The sequence below is a fragment of the Tympanuchus pallidicinctus genome, unplaced genomic scaffold, assembly GCF_026119805.1.
Source record: "Tympanuchus pallidicinctus isolate F22 unplaced genomic scaffold, pur_lepc_1.0 scaffold22, whole genome shotgun sequence".
NCBI classification, from domain to species: domain Eukaryota; kingdom Metazoa; phylum Chordata; class Aves; order Galliformes; family Phasianidae; genus Tympanuchus; species Tympanuchus pallidicinctus.
In genome coordinates, this window is record NW_026294739.1 from 13,357,749 (window position 1) to 13,377,528 (window position 19,780).

At 43.5% G+C, this 19,780-nt stretch overlaps 1 protein-coding gene across 8 annotated transcripts in view; it reads right to left on the minus strand.

The window, feature by feature from the left end:
* Positions 1 to 19,780, minus strand: part of TP63 (tumor protein p63) — a 110,709-nt gene that overhangs the window by 41,885 nt on the left and 49,044 nt on the right. For all 8 annotated transcript variants that reach the window (XM_052687459.1, XM_052687456.1, XM_052687454.1 and 5 more), the window contains one exon: positions 6,776 to 7,030. In XM_052687459.1, the coding sequence (XP_052543419.1) occupies positions 6,776 to 7,030 (255 nt within the window). The remainder of the gene's footprint in view (positions 1 to 6,775; positions 7,031 to 19,780) is intronic.

Below are 19,780 nucleotides of genomic sequence, written 5' to 3' on the forward strand. Positions count from 1 at the left end.
AAACAACTAAAACTTGAAGACAGTTTTGCCAGCTTTCTGAGAAAAAAAATAAGGCAAAAATAATAAAACAGACTGATGCCAGTACAGCTAGAAGTCACTTGAGCAAAGCAGCACGTAAATCTTCTTCCCCTGGAGGTGCCAAGAGAAGACAACCTCTCCACAATTACTTTCTCCATCCCACTGTGCCCATCCCTAACATCTCAGTGTTTTGCACTTGCAGACCCTGCAGTGAGCTCTGTCTGGTCCCTTGTTTTGCAGGGAGAGAGAAGGCACAAACACAGCAACCAGGAAACTAAATCCTAGCTGAAAGAAAAGAACATTCACACCATCAATTTAAATAAATACCTTCCTCTTGTCTCCGCATCATGCAGGACACTTGGCTAATGAAAAGCATCTACCAAAACTCAGCACTAGAACAGTTGCACCTCAGAGAGGTGCGCTACATTGCCTTGTAGGATTTACAAAACAACGAAGGATGCAAAAACAGAGAGAGGCAGAGAGAAGCAGAGACAAGCTCAAAACAAGACATTGTCTAGAAATCATTACAAGGAGCTCTGGAGCTGCTGGTAAGGAGTCAGAAAAAGATAACTGGTAATAAAGACAGAATATACATGACAATGAGCTTGGGGGGGGGGGAAAAAGCATAACTGCATGTTAATAGGAAGCTAATGAACTTGGATCTCCTTTCACTCAAAGGAAAAAAACCAACGAAGAAAAAAACAGAAGACAATCCAGCAGGCCCCTCCTGGACTGGTTCTCACAGGGGAACTGGTTCTTCCCAGCTCTGCTCGCTTGAAACACATCCCAGCCGTGAGAACGGCACCTCCTGCACAGACAGCAAGCTGCTGCCCTCCTTCCAGGCAGATGACACAGGACAAGTTTCATAGGCACCAACAGTCTTAACATCAGGCCCTGCGGTACTACACAGAGGGAAACACTTCAGCTCATTCAAACAGGAAGACACAATCGCAACCTTTCTGTACATGACAGCTGTCGCAGCAACCAAAGCCCATCCCTCTCCCTGCTCTGAGCAGACAAAGGGCACACGCACTAGGAGCAGCATCTTCAAAAACAGGTAAAGCTGCACAGAGCCTCAGGAAGCCAGTTCCCACCACTTCTCACCCAGACAAGTGTCCAAATAAGGCAATGCTCCTGCTTTGCTGAGATCTGTGTGGAGCCAAGCCCTGAGCTCACAGCATTGCGTCAGTTCTTCCAGTCTGTGCATCAGCAATCGGTTGGGTTGAAGAGAAAACCTAAAGTCATGAAAGGATTAGCAAAGTGTCCAGAAGGGGACCAACTGCAATGCTTGGAAACATCCACAGACCCTGCACTCACTTCTACAGGGACCCTTCTTTTAGCTTTGTGCTAACAGCCAAAGCCCACAGCATTGCTGACAAGGAGGCTCTAAAGTAGACAAATTCAAAATCCCATCATCCTTCTCCCAGTAGCTTTAAGGAGGGTAGAAATCAGGACAGCTCAGACTGCACTGCCTAAAAGACAACTAGCTGGTGCAAGTGGCACATCACTGAGGTGTAACAAAGCTAAACCTTCACATTAATACCCAGCACAGCCCTATGTGCAAGGTCTTTAGGGAGACTCACCAGCCCTTAAAAAGTTGCCACATACAATGCAGAAAAACGACCAGCAGAAGCAGCATTAGCAGAGCGTTGTTCCAGTCGCACTATTTGAACAACTTAGGTAAGAGAACATACAATTAGAGCCAAGGCAACGCATGCATCAAATTGCCATCTCACTGCTATGCTATCCCCATGGACATCATCCTCCAATTCATTTTATAGATGGGAAATGAAGCTTCCCATTTTATACCAGGTGATTCAGGACAAAATTTTGTTTTTTAAAGCAGAAGTGGAATAAATCAAATCGAAATAAGACGAGTGAGATAGACCAGCCAAGGAATCTGTACTCTCAACCACAGAAACCTGTTACTCCTAGCAGGGACTAATTTAAGCACATTCCTTTCACCTTAAGAACAAAACCCTTCTGAATCTACTAACCCCAGACTGCACAATGCATTTACTTGCTTTCTTGCATGTTGCACAGGTTGTCACCTCGCCTTGACAGCTAAGAGTCTGAAATCAAAACGCTTTAACAGAACTTGAGGTACAATCAAGTTTACTGAGCACAGGAGAACCAAAGTGCCTGACTGGAACACGGATTGCAACTTTGTGGAGCTCTGTGTTTCATAACAAAGCTCTGCAAGGACCAACCCTGCTCAGCTCCAACCTACTGCAGGGCATGAGAAAAAACTGCTATGCTCAGCTATTGCCAACACTCCCATTATGCAAGTCTTGCAGGGCTTTCTTCAGCAAAATCAAAAACAATCACAAGCAAATTTTGGTTTTCATGCAAAAACTTAAAGCTACTTTTGCCTTTTTCCTCTACTCTCGTGACTACCCAGAAATGCTTTAGAAGATTTAATAGATGCACCCTAAAGGCTCAAAAACCTGAGGGAACATCCGAAGAACCTGTTTGTCTTTAATAAAGTCTCATGACTTATAAGGTGGTATCTTGCTTATGGGGATAGGAGGATCTGATTTGTTTCTTGATAGCCTGAGTTTGGCAGCAGTGTTAACTTTACTAACCTTGACATAATTATTTCTTTAAATTATTTTTATTTTTTAATCTTCCCCACTGCAACCATGTTCTTCTCCAAGCAAGCAGTCATATAGCAAGCCCTGTGCTAGCAACAGGTGATTGCCAAATCTTTTTTTAGTGGGAAAAGCCAGTGCAGTTATTTATTTACTTGCACTTGGAGTGGGTGGGAACATCTGCACACAAAGTTACTTCCAGAAAGGGAAAAAAAAAAAAGTCTGAGGTGGCACGCTTTTGAAACGCCTTGTTTGCTTCTGCTGCAGAAATGGGAGGAGATCTCACAAGCCCAGGTATATGAGAATTCTCACAGAGGAAGTATCCCACAATACATGACGCACAGTTCTGGATAAGCTTCACCTAATTTCACCAAATTCATAGGGCTTCTCTCTCAGACTTAACGACCTTCTGCCTACCAAGCAATAGCTGCTTGATCCACTACTGGCTTTCAGCGAGCTTAAACTGCAGGAAGAGCTCCCCCAACCCCTGTATGCATGTGAGAAGCTCTGTTCAGTTTAGATTATCAAGGCTTTTGTTTTTAAAGCCTGAAAGAGAGTGGCAATCGTTAAAGATTTTCCTTCTGAAAAGACTGATTAACTTGGTTATATTCTTGTGTTCTCAGGTCATTAATTAAAAAAAAATAATCAAGGATGCTTATAAAGTCCTCCGCAATCCAATCTCAATTTGTCATCATTAATTAGTTCAACGTTGCATACAAATGAACAGCTAACCTGATTAGACAGCATGTTTTACTGGAATTCCTACTTAAGGTCATGAAAGACTTCACAGAGAAAATCTGCAATATTTTCAAAGCAAACTGCTCATGCATAAGAAATCACTCTCACTTAGCAGCAACTGGTGTTTCTCTGCAGTTTTTGGCCAGCTCCTTCTCCCCTTGAGTTAGGAGCCCATCACAAACCTGAGCAGAGAAGCAGCCCTCCCAGTGTTACATTCATCTCTTCCCCAGCTTATCCTACACGAACAGCGCTGACTCAGCACAGGGTGTCCTCTGCCCTGTGAAAATAAACCTGCCCCAAAGAAAACATCACCATACTACAAAACAGGTTTGGAGGGGTACGAGTAGAATTTGGGGCTGCTCGCAGAGACCTAGCTTTTTTTTTTTTCCCCTCCCTCTTTCTCCCACTTCCAGAAATAACCCTGGGATAACTATGTCTGATTTCAGATCATTTTTCCCTCAGAAGCTAAGCACCAAAAAGCCTGAAGCATCTTCACAGATCTCCAACCCTCCCAAAGCACCTTTGCTTTTTCAGGGGAAATAACCAAAGTCTTCCACCCAGGCTGCCAGCCTTTGCTCTCCCATGACCTAACCCAACACAACTCAGCTCCAAACAAACTCAGATGAGCTACAGCAAAGCATCCTGTCAGCCAAGACTCGAGATTCACTGCCTGCCCCCACTGATCCCTCCTAGCAGAGCAAGGTGGGTCAGCTTCACTCATCCACTCCCAAAGTGGGGAAAGTGAGACACAAGTTTCCTTAACGCTGTCACCCTGGGGAATGCAAGAGGAAAAAACCCTAAGAAACAAGGCTTTCAAGTTTTGGACTCTTAATAAGGGTGGGGCCATCTAGTAATTAAACATTTAATAGGTCACTGCAGTGGAAGAAACTCTTCCAGTTGGGTAGGTTCCTAATCCATCATTAAAAAAGAAGATGACGACAGGCATTAATCAAAGCACATGAAGTCACATTGGGGGGGGGGGGAGGCTAGTGAGCAACTCAGAGAACTTGCTCCTGCTGTGAGGATGGGGCAATCCTTCTTTCATCAACGTTTCACACGTGTTTCCACATTTCTCAGGACAGCAGCAGGAGAGAACCTCCAAGTCCCTCCACACCCACCCCGCTGATAAAGCTGTCGAACACATTACCAACTGCTCAACAGCCCATGTGAAATGAGTTGGTGGATTAATTAGCACAAGGGCAGAGCTCTGAAGATGGAAAGATGCTCAAGTGTGAAACATAGATTGAAGGTCCCCGGCAGCCACCACAAGACTGTCATCAGCCACTGCATACACACAGCTCCTGCACAAGCAGCTCCAGGCTCAGCACAGGGACACCAGGACACTCCTCCATAAACAGAGAGCTGTTTTGGAGGTTGCTCCTTGACTAAAACATACAGGCTTGTTCCTGTGCCACAGACTGCAACAGCTACAGGCAACCCATGTGCCTGTCGCACGGTTCACGTCATGGATAAAGAAAATGGAAAATGCCTGCCCCCAAGGAAAGAAAAAAAAGCGACCACCATGCAATCTGATCTGACTACTACCTAGATCCACGTTAAATCTCAGCCTCACTTCTACCCCCAAGAGCTGCTGTCATTGCAGTGAATTCCCTCAAGTGCTTGCTCAACTTCACGCTTGCAAGCAGCTCGTCTTCAGCTCTTCTGGAACAGCCTACCACTGACGTTCAAAACTCATTTCAAAAGACCACTTTTCATAGTTGAAAGGATAGCATCAAACACTCCTGTTCCCTGCAGCTGCGTTAGATAATTCTTTGTACTATATTTATCAAAAGAGAATGTCTTTTCATATCTCTCTCAAAGGACCCTCTCCACAGCAGCCTGCAAAAATCCAAGGGCAGCATTTTCTTGCCCTGAGAAATGGAAAGCAGACCTGACAATTTCCTTACTTAAAAGGGGAATGAAAATAAAAAGTGTAGTGCAAGTAGAGAAACCTGGACATGAAAAGCATGAACTACAACAAGACATCACAGCCAGTACAGATAAAGAAAAGATGCATTTCAACCTCATTTGGATTTCCACGGATTCATCCATAAAGAAATAAGTAAATTGCCCTTGACCAGACAAAACATTTCAACTCTGTGAAACATACCCTTAAAACAAAGGTATTGTTACCAGTTTTAGACAAAAGTTCACTTAAAAAGAACTTTTACATATGAAAGATGCAATTTTATACTGATTCATTATTACACAACATCTCTTCCCATCTGTCCAATAGGAAGCATGCAGGTTACAGTGTTTCCTACCAGCAGTGGCCAGTTGCAGTTTCTAGATTGTATTTACTCTGAGACCAAAGGAGTTCCTTGGACTAAATATGGAAAGGAAGAAAAGCAAATGTGCTTCATTTTTGGTAAAAAACAAAACAAAAAAACCCAGAAAACAAACAAACAAAAAAACCCAAACAGCACTTTAAATTAAAAATCCCTGCAACTCACTGCTTTTGTTTGTGTAGTTTTAAAGACAGAAAACAAGTGTTGGATAATCTGATATCATTAAATAAAGTCACCATAAAGTGAGATACTCAAAACAGCTTTGAGTGAAGAAAAGTAAGACAAATCATACTATGATGGAAGCTGAGATTCGACCTGCTGCTAGAAGAATCAATACGTACATCTGAAGGGACAAAAAAAATAAAACAAAATAAAAATAAATTGGTTGCCTCCACTGGGGATTCAAATCTGATTTCCTTAATTACCAAGCACAGCAGGGGTTACTGGTAATACTTGATTTAGGCATCTAACTCTAGTGTTATTCAGAGGACCAAGGTTCAATTTATCTAATTCTCCTCACTCACCACACAGGGGTTTATTCACTGCACTGATTTGGAGTGCTTGAAGTAGTGGAAGACAAATACTGAACATCTTAGCAATGGAGAATATTGCTATCTTAAAGAATCTCTACTCTAGAGCCCTAAACCACACCGGGACACACAGCTAAGGAAAATTTTTATGTTTAGAAAAATATTAATAGTAGATCAGGGCAAACCACCTCTATCCTGTACCTCTGTCCTACTAGCACAGCCCCGCACATGGAACCCAACACATACCCATGGATGAAGGATGCCATGGGAAACTCTGAAGCCATCTTTATGCCCATCCCAGGTTTTAACTTCAATATGTTACACTTAAATAAGAGAGACACTGTTTCATCACACAGTCTTTAAGTGACTGTCTTTTTGCGAGGCATTTTATTCACCTGGGATTTAGTAATATTACTGAGGGTTCAATTCCCACCACACCCTCCCAGAGCAGCCAAGATAAATCTCTCCCTTCTGTGTGACATGTCGTGCACTTCAGAGGACACAGGTCACTCTGTTCTTGCACAAGCCTGGATATGTATCAGAACAGCAGTGTCACCATTGGCCACAGGACTGAAGCTAACGAAGGAGCGAGGCTGTGCTGCATCCTTACCGTCCATGTTGCAGACTTTGCTGTGCTGGATTGTTGAAATGATACATCGAAGCTGTGAGGTCCTGGGTAGTCTGTGTTGGAAGGGATGGCTGGGGAGGGCGAGAGGGCATCAAAAGTGGAGCTGGGCTGGGCGTAAGGCGAAGGGGCCGTGACGCTGTTCTGCGCGTGCTCCGTGTTATAGGGGCTGGTAGAGGAAGAGCCATTCTGAATCTGCTGGTCCATGCTGTTTAGGAGCCCCAGGTTCGTGTACTGCGGCTAGAGGCAAAGAAATGCACAGAAGGAACGTTAGCAAGGACCAGCTTGACACAGCGTGGACATCATGATCTCAGCACCACCCTGTGCGTGTCATTCAATAAGGAAGGATATTTGCAGAGAAGATACTCCATTTTCCATCAGTGACTGAAAGACAAAGAGGTAAAGCTTCATGCAGCCACACAGTAGATCAACAGTATGGAACAGAGCTGGAAAAAAAGACACCATGCACACAATGAAGAGGTGATTCACAGGGCAGCAAGCCATCACAGGGGGCAGGAGCCCTGTGTCTAACAACACCCAAACCCAGACCAGGTGGAGGGAAGGCTAATACCTGATACAAATCATCCTTTTGTTACAGTGAAACCAGCTGTATCATGCACAAGGCTACATTGTCTCATGGTCTCGTGTTCTACCTAAAGACTACTCCTCGTAGATCAGATCCCACCACACATATTGACATTCTGGACACCTGTATCAAGTGGTAACTGCACTGCTACGCCACTGGCAAAGGTGCACAGCCTTCAAACCATGACTATAGCCAGAAAACAGTCAGACAGCAGCACAGAGGAACTGAAGATATCATACCAAGCAGGAGCAGCTCACTGCATGCAACATTTCCCTGCTATCTACTGGCTATCTACTATCTACTGAACTCCCCACAGGCTATGGACAAGGCACACAACCTCCTGTTTCTCCAGTCATTTCAATCATGGAAGAACAGATGGTTCCCTTCCAAGGATAAATGCCCTCCCTGTGCTCAGGAACTGTGCACTCTCATCTGTTCTTTCAAAAGAAGGTGGTAAAGCCACCACAGAACTCTTCCTTGCTCAATATCCCTGGAAAATGCTGCTATACCATTGAGCCTTTAATTAAAGGCCCAAGGCAAGACTGGTGTTCTTGGGTCTTCAGTGAGGTACGCAGAACCTACCACAAAGGGTACAGCTTGCTACTAGGAGAAGGAAAAGATCTGGTAGAGAACAACATAGGGAACTCATTATGGGATGGTCTGCAGAGAAACCAAGCAAAGGAAGGATGGCTGGATCTCTCCCTTGCCCTGCCAGCAGCACGCCGTGTCCTTAGACAAGCCACTTTGCCTCCCCCTCCACCCATGGCCTACTTCAGGCTGCAAGGTCTGCAGGGCAAGGATTGCTCCTCACTATGTAAAAAGCACTCCACTTAATGGGCCTTCACTTTGACTAAGGCCTTCAGGCAGCAGAGTAATAAAAGCAATTACATATTGAGCCCTAATCCTGGGTGAAGCAGCGACTTTGTTGCCTCAGGTTAGTAATTTACCCTCGCTGCCTCAGTTTCCCCATCTGCAGCAGAAGAGAAGACAGTGGCTGACCCAGTACTTGTGTTAGATGGCTGAGCCCACAACTGGGCTCAAAGCACACTAAGTAGCTGTCACAGGAGGCAACAACCCAGACTGGATCTTCCTCTCAAAGGAGAGATTGCAGCTTCAGCAAAGCAGATGACCGTTATATCTTACCTGCACAGGCAATCCAACAACCAAGACCTATTTAACAGACTAACTGTGTTTTTGCTGGAGCCAGATGCTGATCTGCAGTGCCAGGAACATTCTTTTTGTTGGTCAATGTTTTTTGCATTCAGTTAAAAAAATATATATATATACATACACAAGAAACCCAACCTCTCCATCCTTCTTCTGCATCGTACAAATAAACAACAAAACAGATTTTGGGATCATTTACCCTAAATTAGTCCCACACCCCTGATCCTAACAACACCTAAAGACTCCTCAAAAAAAAAAAAAAAAAAAAAAAAAAAAAAAAAAAAAACAGTAAGAATACTGCTCAGTTGTTTTATTTCTCATGGAGATTAGCATCAGACACACTCCCTAACCAGTCCAATGATGAAAAGGCAACTGTGATGAAAACAGTCATGAAAACAGTCTCCTACAGCAGCTCAGACAGACAGCAAAACAATAGTGCTTTAGCTTTCACTTAGACTGTTCCTTCCAATCCCAAGCTACTCAGAACTGTGGGGAAGGATGACCAAACAGCCAGCTGATGTTAACAAGACAGCACCATTAGGAAATGTTGAGGGTGCTGCCTGGACACCAATTAAAAAAAAAAAGTACCCCATTAAAATTCAAGATATCCTTATGAGAATCAAAGATCCTTTACGTTCCATTCAGTCCAGGAACCATCTGTCTAAATGTTACCAGAGGAGCAGCCATTCCACCACATTTATATGCTCACATGCCACAGCCAAATGCCATGTCCCCATTTGCTCTTTAAATAACTATTAATCTCCTTGCATTTATCCCAGCGTTGACACAATCAGCTGTTGGCCTTCCCTTCTCCCCTTTGTGTCCCACCAGCTTTTCACCTTCCCCGGCCCCTCATCCCCTCCCCAGACAGGTGCTCCCACCCCGGTGACAAAGCAAGCTTGCTGGCTTTGAGCTAAACCTGCCAGCTATGCCCCGAAGCTGAGCTGTGTGCGCTCGAGGGGTCAACATCTGAATTGCTTGCAAGGCCTCTGGAGGAATCAGATAAGGCTTTTGGAGGCACACGCCTCCTGACAACACAACAATTAGAGGGGCAGCAGGCCCAGGAAGGCGCACGCTGGAATCCACCCGTACAGCAGCTCCTGCTGCAATAAAACTGCTCTGGCCCAGCAAGGCTGAGGCCGGTGAGCACTGGTGAGAACAAAGACATCAAGGGTGGTGGGCACAGCTGCAAGGCATCACCCTGCAAAGGAGTCTGCTGCTGGGCATGTATCTGAACACACACAGCCTCCCCTCGCCATACAGAGAGAAGGAAAACTGTGTTTAATTCAGAAATAGATTCTTGCCTACATTGATGGCCCAAAATTCAGGTCACATTCCGGTTTTCATGTAGGGTCGTTTGAAATGACTGCGGGATCCAGCCCCAACAACGATGCCTGGCAAAGCAAGAGTGCTAGCTGGTTGGCAATGGCAAGCATGCAGAGCTGAAAGCACAGATTATCAAGTTCTTAAGCCTTTGTTCTCTATTTTGTTCCCCCCCCCACCAAGTTTCTGGAATCATTAATAACCAGTAAAACACCGCAAAACCTTCAGGCAAGTTTAACTGCAAATAATTAGAGAGATAAATTATATCCTAGATTACGTCTTTTGGAACACCATTTCAATAACATATCTTGAGCTACCAGTTTCACTTCCTACATCCCATCAGCTCTGCTTTCAGGTTTTCATGCTAACTCACACTTCTGGACAAGCAAAGCCACAGTTTCACTGGAGATGCTGCTGAATTGAAAAAGCTGCAAAATTCTTTAATCCCAAATCCAGCTGCACTGGGGCATCTGCCACAAGAGGGCAATACAAATGCTGCACTGCACAAGGCAGAGCTGGTGTGCCCAGAAAGGTTCCCCAGATCACCCGAATTGAGAGCCTCCTCTACAGAACGAGTGCTCCCAGTCTTATTGGTTGTACCTCACTTTACAATCCAACATGTTAAAAGGTAAAGCTACAAATGCATCTGCAAAGAGATCCTCCCATTACTACTGCATGAAGGAAGTCAGACAAGTGATTACAAAGAGACTTCACACACATGCAGAAAAGCTCAACCAAAAAACACATTTCCAGTCATTAACTACTCAGTTATCAGTATCTCACAGCTTTGGTATTTTTCCACTTGAAACAATGGAAAACTCACCAGCTTCACACGTAGAAAACACTGCTGGCTGCATCCCTACCTGTCAAAACCCCTCTCCACACCTCCATAGGAACACGCATCTACACTTAGTCTTTGTTTTTAGCCACTGGGCCTAGATGGCTAAAAAGCACTGTCCAGCTACTGAGAAAGCCTTGCAAAACACCACGATTGGGGCTTATTTTCCCAAGATACAAGATTACAAAATCAATATAGCAAAATTCCACAGATATTAGCAACAAGATTTTGCAAGGCATTTTACTACTCTGGTGCTTTGTCCTTAACTGCACCACAACTGATGCACCAAGGCTTCCAGTTGAAGGTTACAGTGATATTTCAGATTCAGATTCCTGATGGAGAAGAGATCTTCTAGGAGCAGCAGGATAAATGTTTTCCAAAGTGCTTGATGCCTATCCAAAATAGAAGACAGACACCTTAAGCTTATCAAGATAGATTTACATCAACTTAGTTTTTCAGACCTTCCCAAAGAAAGGCTTAGAAGGTGGAAATAAAGCACTTAAGCTCAACAGAAGTGCTTCTATCATAATTATTAATCAAGATCCTGCTGAGTGCAGAACTGTGCAGCTTTGTCAGTTGCTCAGAAGGCAGCTGATACAACACCCAATGTAGGCAAAGTGCTTGTGCCATTACAAAGAAGTGCCAAGAAATTAAGGGTTCCACCCATGCCCCTCAGCTAAGATCAGAGCTGAAGCTGAAAGATATCTAACTCATCACAATGAGATGTATGATTTCGTTTTCAATCTCTAGCCTCTTTTCTCAACAAGAAAGACTGAAAAAAACCTTCTGAACCAGTGATTCATAAAGACCTGTGAGAAAGAGCTCAGGACTGCACATCTTTCAGGAGGAACACATCAGTTTGGACGTGGTCCCCTCCTGGCCATGAAGAAGGAGCACAAAGTCGCTGCAACAGCAGCTCAGGCCCAGATGCTTGCTGAGAGCCACGGTGCTGGCAGCAGGTTACACAGCCTCCATGCTCCTCCAACTCTACTTCTGAAGTGGAAACAAATCCAGTGGGCTATTTTGAAGAGGCTTCCTTCCAGACTAACAGCACAGCTAAATACATCAAACATTTAGAAGCCCTCAGATCAAACGATAACGCACTCAACGTGAAGAGTGAGCAACCAAATACCTTTGGTCGAACCAAAGGGATCAACACTTAACCAAGATACGAGCTTTAATGCCTGGGAACCTACGCTCTATTTATCAAAGGTCATGGACTTTAGCACTACATCAAATCGACTTAAGTTTTACTGCTTATTCCAGTAAAAGAGACTACTTCACATCTGAGCAGCGTTACAGGCTTCCAACACAATGGGATTCACTGGACCAGAAGAGTTCCTGCAGTCAACAAGTCTCATCTCGGCTCTTTGACCAGCCACAGCACAACCAGAGGTTTAACATCTCCTCAGCTCAATCCCACCTGTAAAGCAGGGAGCACAAGTATTTCTGCGCCCTGTTTTACTAAGAAGGGAATTTATTTGGGATTGACGGAGCTATTTGCAGAGGAAAAGCCTGGCTGATTTTCACTGGCACTGGCTATTCCACTGTGCATGTCATCCAACACCTGTACTCCTCAGGTTAACACACATGGCACAACTATAATGGCCATACCCAGCAAACTGCAACCAGCAGGTTTCTATTCAGACAGCTCTGTTAACAGCAGCAGAACTTCTCATGTGAGGAGTCGAAGTTCAAAAAAGCAGTTATTTTTAAGCTTAGAAAATAACTCGGGTCAATGAAACACAACACAAGCCCAAGTTCCTGAGCGCCCAGAGGGCTGCAAGCTTTGGAGTTTTCTTATTCCCCCCTAGCTGTACTTGTTTTCCTTTTTAACTAAACTCTGAGTTTTGCCCCTTGGTTAATTCATTTACTTTAGCTCAGTAAGAAATATTTTTCAGCCAGAAGCAGGGTGCTTTTAAAACAAGCACAGCCCAAAGCAGGAATGCCTGTAATTCCTGGCTCCTACCACCTGCCACAGGTTCAGGTAGGAGAGCTTGTCTAACTCAAGGATTATCAGGATGACAGTGCATCCCATTTCACAGTAAATCTGGATATCCTGTACTGTTCAAGTATTTTAACTGTTTTCCAATGCATATAAAAATACTACTACTGAATTCCTAAAAGCTGTATTTTAGGCCTTTAATGGGAAAAAAAAAAAAAAAAAAAAAACCCTCCAAACTGAGGTCCTTAAAAAAATACCTCCTTGCACCAAAACCAATTTCATCACTGAACACCAAATCATTTCATGCAGACTTCCATTAGAGCATCTAGGCAATGCTTAGTTATTTTGAAAACGTAGCTACATTAAAATAGAAAAAAGCCCCAAATCCATCCTTTTACACCATACTCTGTCATTTCTTTACTCAGTTTGTGCTCAGCAATCTATGTGGCATATAATAGAAAACACATAAGCAGAGGAAGAAGAAATATCATATCATCTCTGTGAGATGCCAGACATAATGGGACATGAGAACTCCATGATTTTAAAGCAAACTGATTTATAACCCAAAACACTTAGCTTCCTAAGGCTAAAACAGAGACCAAGAGCTTCCCTATGTTCTCCTATTACGAGCTGGACAACATAATGTCAACAAAGATCTGAAGAGCCAGAAAGTACAGGCTATTTGGAAAGGCTCCCCTTATGCTCCCAAGAGAAGTAAACGTAACTGAAGACAACAGACTTACAACAGGAAAAACAGAAGAAGCAAGGGGTGTTTTTTTGGTTGCTTTTTTGGTTGCTTTTTTTGCCTAATTTCAGCGGCTGAGTGATTGCAGGACCACAACGCGGCAGAAATGCTGTGTGTCAGGTTGGTAAGTAAGGTCAAGAGTCGGATCAAAGAAAAAAGGTGAGCTTTAAATATCAGGCAAACAGATTAAAATTCTAAATTGGGGGGTGGGTGAGCTGGAGAGGAAGACTACAGTAGCTGATTAAAGCTGCCTTGTTTCTTGAACTCTTAACTGAGTGGTAATCATTGATGGTTATCAGTCATTTCAGACATGCAGCATTTTATTGCGCTGAGAGGGCAGCGTTCGGCTGGACAGGATATCTGTGTGTCATCCACACTGAAAGGCAGCGGACACTAACCAAAGTATGGCCATAGGGCACAAAGACAATGAGTAATCGGGGTCAGAATAGCACCAGGGATTGCAGTTAACTCCCAAATTTGTCGTTTTGCTAAATAAAACCAGAACGCATCAGCTCTCAGCCAGCAAGGTAGAATATTTCAGCTAGGTAACATTTTAGTCAGAACGAGAAATTCAGATCATCTGCAAGTTAAATAAATCAAACAGTTAAAAAAAGCCAAAGAAACCACACAAACCCCCACACCCACTCTTTGAAGCATGGTGCAGCTACAGAATATAAGAATTCAGAAAGAGTTACAGGAGGGCAAAGGGCAAATTAAAACAAGTTAAAGCAAGCACAGAAAAAGGGTTATACTGTGGCACCAGAGTCCCCATAGATTAAAAGGAACATCTACTGGGTTTTCTATGTTATTTAGCCACCTCATCTCTCCAGAACAGAACACACAGGATGGCATTCTCAAAAAGCCTGAGACACCAAATAACACAAGCAGCACCACTGACTGAGAAGCTTTTAAGACTGAGTAGGGGAAATTGAGAGGACTGGCTGCCAAATCCTAATTATGCCCCAAATGCAAAGAATAAAAGGAGGCAGAGCTTTGTCTTCCAACATATGGCTTTATCTGGTATGTTAAAATAGCTCCTGTCCTGTAGAGGTACAACACCAGAACACCCCAGAAGCCAGCCTTTAAGAATGAGGCGAGTGTGCATGCAGGTATACATGAAGTGCACGCAAAGGCTGGGCTTCTTCCACGCCACCTTCACTGCATCAGCCTTGCAACCCTCCAGAATATTTTCCCAACCATTTAAATGACATTACCACAATGCATTCATAGAATTTCCACGAAGCTGTTACAGACCCTCCAGTGTCTAATAACAACCAAAATCACCTTCCAGCATTTCCCTCGCTGTGACTTCAGCACACACTAAAACAAATGGTGCCACAAGCACCTAGGGCCAGGCACAGGTTTGGCCATGTACCTCTGAGACACTGAACTGAGAAGTCGATAGGTTTGTTGTTCAGTACAGAATCACTCGCGTCAGCAAGATAGTGAGAACTTTTTCAGAGCAGTTTCCATTAGTTTAGTAAATGCTTCTAACTGCAAGGTATTTCTAGTTATTTGTGGTCACCGCAGCTGCGTGCAGTTTCAGCAGCAAAATAGAGAAAGGGGTTCTAGATTTCCGGGTGACAGCATGCCCATCAGTTTCCATTCATATTTAACTCATTACTCCTCCAAACTAAGTATTCAGATACTTTCAGACATAGAGCACAGTGACCCAATAAAGGCAGTTTTCTCACTTTATTATTCAACTAGTAGTTTCCTGCTTGCAAAATGACTAATATTTTTTAGATCAAGCACAGACAGTGTATTTTCTAGTTTCCTCTTCAAGGACTTCTTGCATGCTTATCTGCTGCTGAAAGGGGGGTTAAAGGAAATTCACCCACTGACTTAATCCACTCAGTCATCATCAGTGCTCCTGAAGGAGCAACAAAATAAAAACACAGAGTAAAACTGTGGTGTAAGAAATCACAGTAAAGGCTTGCAGAGGCTACTAATGATTTCAGAAACAACTTAAGTTTGTAGAATCTGATCTCTGCAGAGCAGCCTGTCAGAATTTTATTCTTTACTTTGAGCAGCTGCACCCCCAAAAAGTATTTTCTGATGACCAAGACACAAGTTTACTTAAAACATAAAAACCAAGCAAGTTTAACTAATTCTCTCCTTATAGGAGAGACATTCACTGGCTGACTTGATGCTTATTAACAGCATACTTATACTTTGAGAGTTCCTACAGTTCTGCTCACACCAGCTCCTGAGGCACCACACCAGTCCTACACATCAGGTCCCTCATGTAGCTGGACTTGAGCTCTGCGCTGCAGGGATTTCCCCTTAAGCAGCATGCCCAAGAAGCCTAGCACTGCACCTCCTCCCTTCTCCCTGCTCCCAGAAGTCAGCAAGAGTCTTTGTATTTACTTCCTAGATGTGGATTAAAACTAAAAGATCCATATCTGCCGAGACACAATCCATCCCTTTCATTCCCAGACACTACCCCACCATAAAATATTTCTCCCTAAACTGGGCGTTTCCTCCCACTCTCTTGCCCTTGGTAAAAACATTCATCTTCTTGCCATCTTGAGGAAGTTGGACTCATCTCAAATTTCACCAGCCCCCTTGTATACCACTTCCCAAAGTCCTTGGGGGGAAGTTTAAATCCGGATCCAAACTCTGGAATCAATCCCAGGAGACTGCCAGGCTCCAATCAATGCATTAATTTTCAAGCATGCTCAGCCTTGCTGCTTGGGTCCACTTCCAAACAGAGGATGACTGGGCACAGCCTCAGAAACACATCGCACCTCAAGCCATCTATTCTAGACATCAACACGCACATCCTGGTTAAAACACTGCTCCTTTAGTTGTACCATTCAGGCTCCAGGTGAAACAACAGCAGGCAGAGGATTTGGAAAAAAAATACCAGATATCAGTGAGCATTCTTGGCTCGACTCCCAAATCACTCAAACCTGGTACAATTAAAAAACAACAAAAAAGCATCCCACGTTTTTGTTACTGCTTGTGCCCTATGAAAAAGGGAGCTTTCCAACAACGAAGTTTAGACTCAAGCTACCAAAGATGATTCAACATCACTCTGCCAACACCAGAGAACTAAAACATGCTATGTACTCATCAGAGCCTTCTTGAACAATATTTCTTATGATTTTTCCTCTTAGTATTTATCTTTAAAGTAAGACTGCAGTAATTTTAACCCCGTGCAGCTCTATTTTTTCTGTGCAGAAGGCAACGGCAGGCAGCTAAGCAAAACCTGGAAAGGAAAGTCTCTCATCAGCTTTTCTTTAGAAGAAAAATCAGAACTTCTGCAGGAGTCAGCCTGGTTAAGAGAAACAAGTTCAACCCTATATTCCACTGCACTTTCTTCTCAGTAGCTTTCTGCCAAGTAACAGCCTGCATATTTTGGCTGCCCTGCTAAATCTTCATCCTATGGTATACTCCTATTGAAAAAGCTGCTCTCTATTCCCTCTGACAGGAACATCTTCTCAGAGCAAAGCAAAGCCCTGATGGAAGCTCCACATGGGAGAGTGAGGACTGGAATATTTCTCATAAATTACGAAATAATACAAGAACACAACACAGATCAGGACATTTTTGAAGAATGGCAAGTCGACTCACTTGGAGAGATCCATTCAAATCCTTAACTATGGATGGACTCAAGTATCACTAATGATCACAGTCTCGTTTTGTTGTTAAGGCACTGCCAGCCGATGGCAGAGAATCTAGAAAACGTGTGCAACTGAAAAAAAAGTTGAACTTTGACACTCTTGGAAAATAATGTTTTTCCTCTTAATTCCATCTGATACCAAAAGTGACTTGACACTAATCCAGGCCAATCTACACAAAGTTTGAGCTCCCTTCTCCACTAGAGAGGCTGAAGTGGAGCATTACTGCTGGTATATGAGAAGCTACTCTCCTTTCAGATGATTTATGCAACCTTGCTTTAAAAGAGTTGCGCTCATTTTATTGCCTACTCTGCACATTCTCAAGAAGCGTTGGAGGCAGTGCCAGAAAAATAACAGGGCTTAATAGTGTCTAGCACAAATCCATCGGTGCAAGAGTTCCTTTCTGAAGCGTTTCCAGATTTTTCAGTGGGAACATTTTGTAAATAGAACTTAAAATTTGCCTTGAGCCAGGCAACACCCGCTTTTATTCAGCCCTTCACGATAATGAAATAAGCAGTTTCTCCACTACCCATAGCCAACATCTTCCCGAGGAAGGAAAGTACAAAATACATGGTTTACAGGAGACACCCTCTCACATCCTACATCCATAGCTTTCCTGCTTCCTCATGGATCTAGCAGTGCTTCTGAAACATGTAAAACAAGGCCATGCTAGGAAAAACTCTTCTGCTAGGCATAACTTGGCACATGCAACCCAAAAGGCTTCCACCAGATGGGCAAGGATGCATTTCAGAGGCAGACAAAGCTCCCTTTTGTTTTTCTACATGCTTTTCTTCTTTCTCCTGTCCCTGAGCAATTTCACTTGACTTAAAACCATTACTTATTAATTTTAAAAAGAAAGTGAAAAGAAAGAAGGTACACTCCTAAGGAATTCATGCAATAGGACAGTAAAATAGTCTGCTTGTGGTAGAAGAAATGCAGAGAACTCAGTTGTCGGTGACAAAACAAAACAAAACCAACAACAACAACAACAAAAAAAACACCCCACAAGTGGAAGAAATAAAATAAAATAAAATAAAATGGACCACCATTTATAGTCAGCAATTCAAGAAAACCACCCTCACTTCAATGGCTGCTCCTTTACATTGACTTCTTTTTCTTTTTACTATAGAAAGTATTTAGAATTGGTTTCCTCCCAAGTGAAGCAAACTAATAATTTGCTAACTGCAAAAACATCATGCCCCAATACTCATCCTCAATTTAAGCAAAGGATTAGAAACTGCATCTCCATTTTACAATCTGATGTCCAGTACCAACGCATTACTGTGCAAACCACAGTACGTTACTGAGCAATAATTTTGCACAGACTACCCTAATTTCTGCAGATGTATCACACAGCACCGTCAGAAGTTGAGGCTGTGCAGACAGAACATCATCTGGTTTCATTTCTGTCTATTAACAAACAATCTTATTCAATTATTCCACCCACATACAGTTTCAATCATTCATTTCTGAGCTGTACCCTATGACTGCGGAGGGCCAGTCCAGATCCTCTGCCTAAAGCTAGGAGGATTTTTTTCAAGTAACAGTTCCAATTCACTACCCTACAAAGGATCATGTCAGTTCCACTATCAGTGCTGCTATCACCCAAGCTTTTATGTATCATGTTACAAAACAGAAGACCACCCATGACATGACAAACCTGCTCTGATAGTAAACAATTAAACCCTTGCATGACACAGATCCAGCTCTTGCCCTTCCCCATGTTTCCTCTGTTGAGTGGTCCTCCTATTTCAGCTGGCAGGGGGATGGGAGCATGTGGCAAAAGGTGTATCTCAGCTTCCTGAAAACTCTGGGCTGCTTCAGTTTCTTTACCAGAAAACCAACCACTTCAATTCTCCAAAAAGATAAGGTATATGCAAGTCTACTTCAGCTTTTCTATTATAGGGCAAAGATCTGCAACTGAGGTGTTCAAACCTCTCAGAGGAAAGGGTTGGCTATGCAGGGCCCCTATATCCCCACAGAAGACCTCTGCAGTCTAGGATAAGCTACTCATCTCACAAGCTTGAACAGAAGACATCATATGACAAAAACTTAGTTCTTTAAGTACAATTTCAGAAAAAATGAGGGGTGAATAGACAAGAAGACAAGAAGACAAGAAGCATCTTTGTCAGCGTCCAGCTGGCAAAAATCTAATCCTCAGTGCACTTCATTACTTCTTGCTCATAATGAGGGCCTGCACCCAAACAGGCAGGGTGTTAGTATCATCTCAATATTCAGAAGCCACTGAAAGGCATGGTGCTCCTACCTGAACCCTCCACTGCTTAGAAAGAAGTTCCCTCCCAGGCATTGGGAGTTAACATCTCCCTAATCAGAGGCGGCTGAACTCCAAGACACCTTCACAAATGGAAGGAGGAAAAAGACAGGTTCCAGTCTGCAGGAAGGGAGGACAGTGGTTCCCTTGGGAGTGACCAGGTGGCCTTCTCCCAAAATTCCTTCCTTTACCCTAGGTTTGTCTGAGGGCCACAGAGCAGAGTAAGACAGAACAGCGGCAAACAATGCCACATCTGACAATCAGTCAAGGAAAGCAACACCAGAAGGGCCACAGCTTTGTCCTCTCAGGTGGTTGACAACCAAGTTCAGACAACAAGGGTGGTGAAACTCCAACCACACTTTTACCGCACACTGAAGTGGGTGATACTCCAAAGCCAGCTATATCTCAATTTCTAAATTCCTTAACCTGAAACTGTTTGCTAAAGCAACATCCCACACCAGTGCATGTTTCTCAGGCCTCACAGAGGT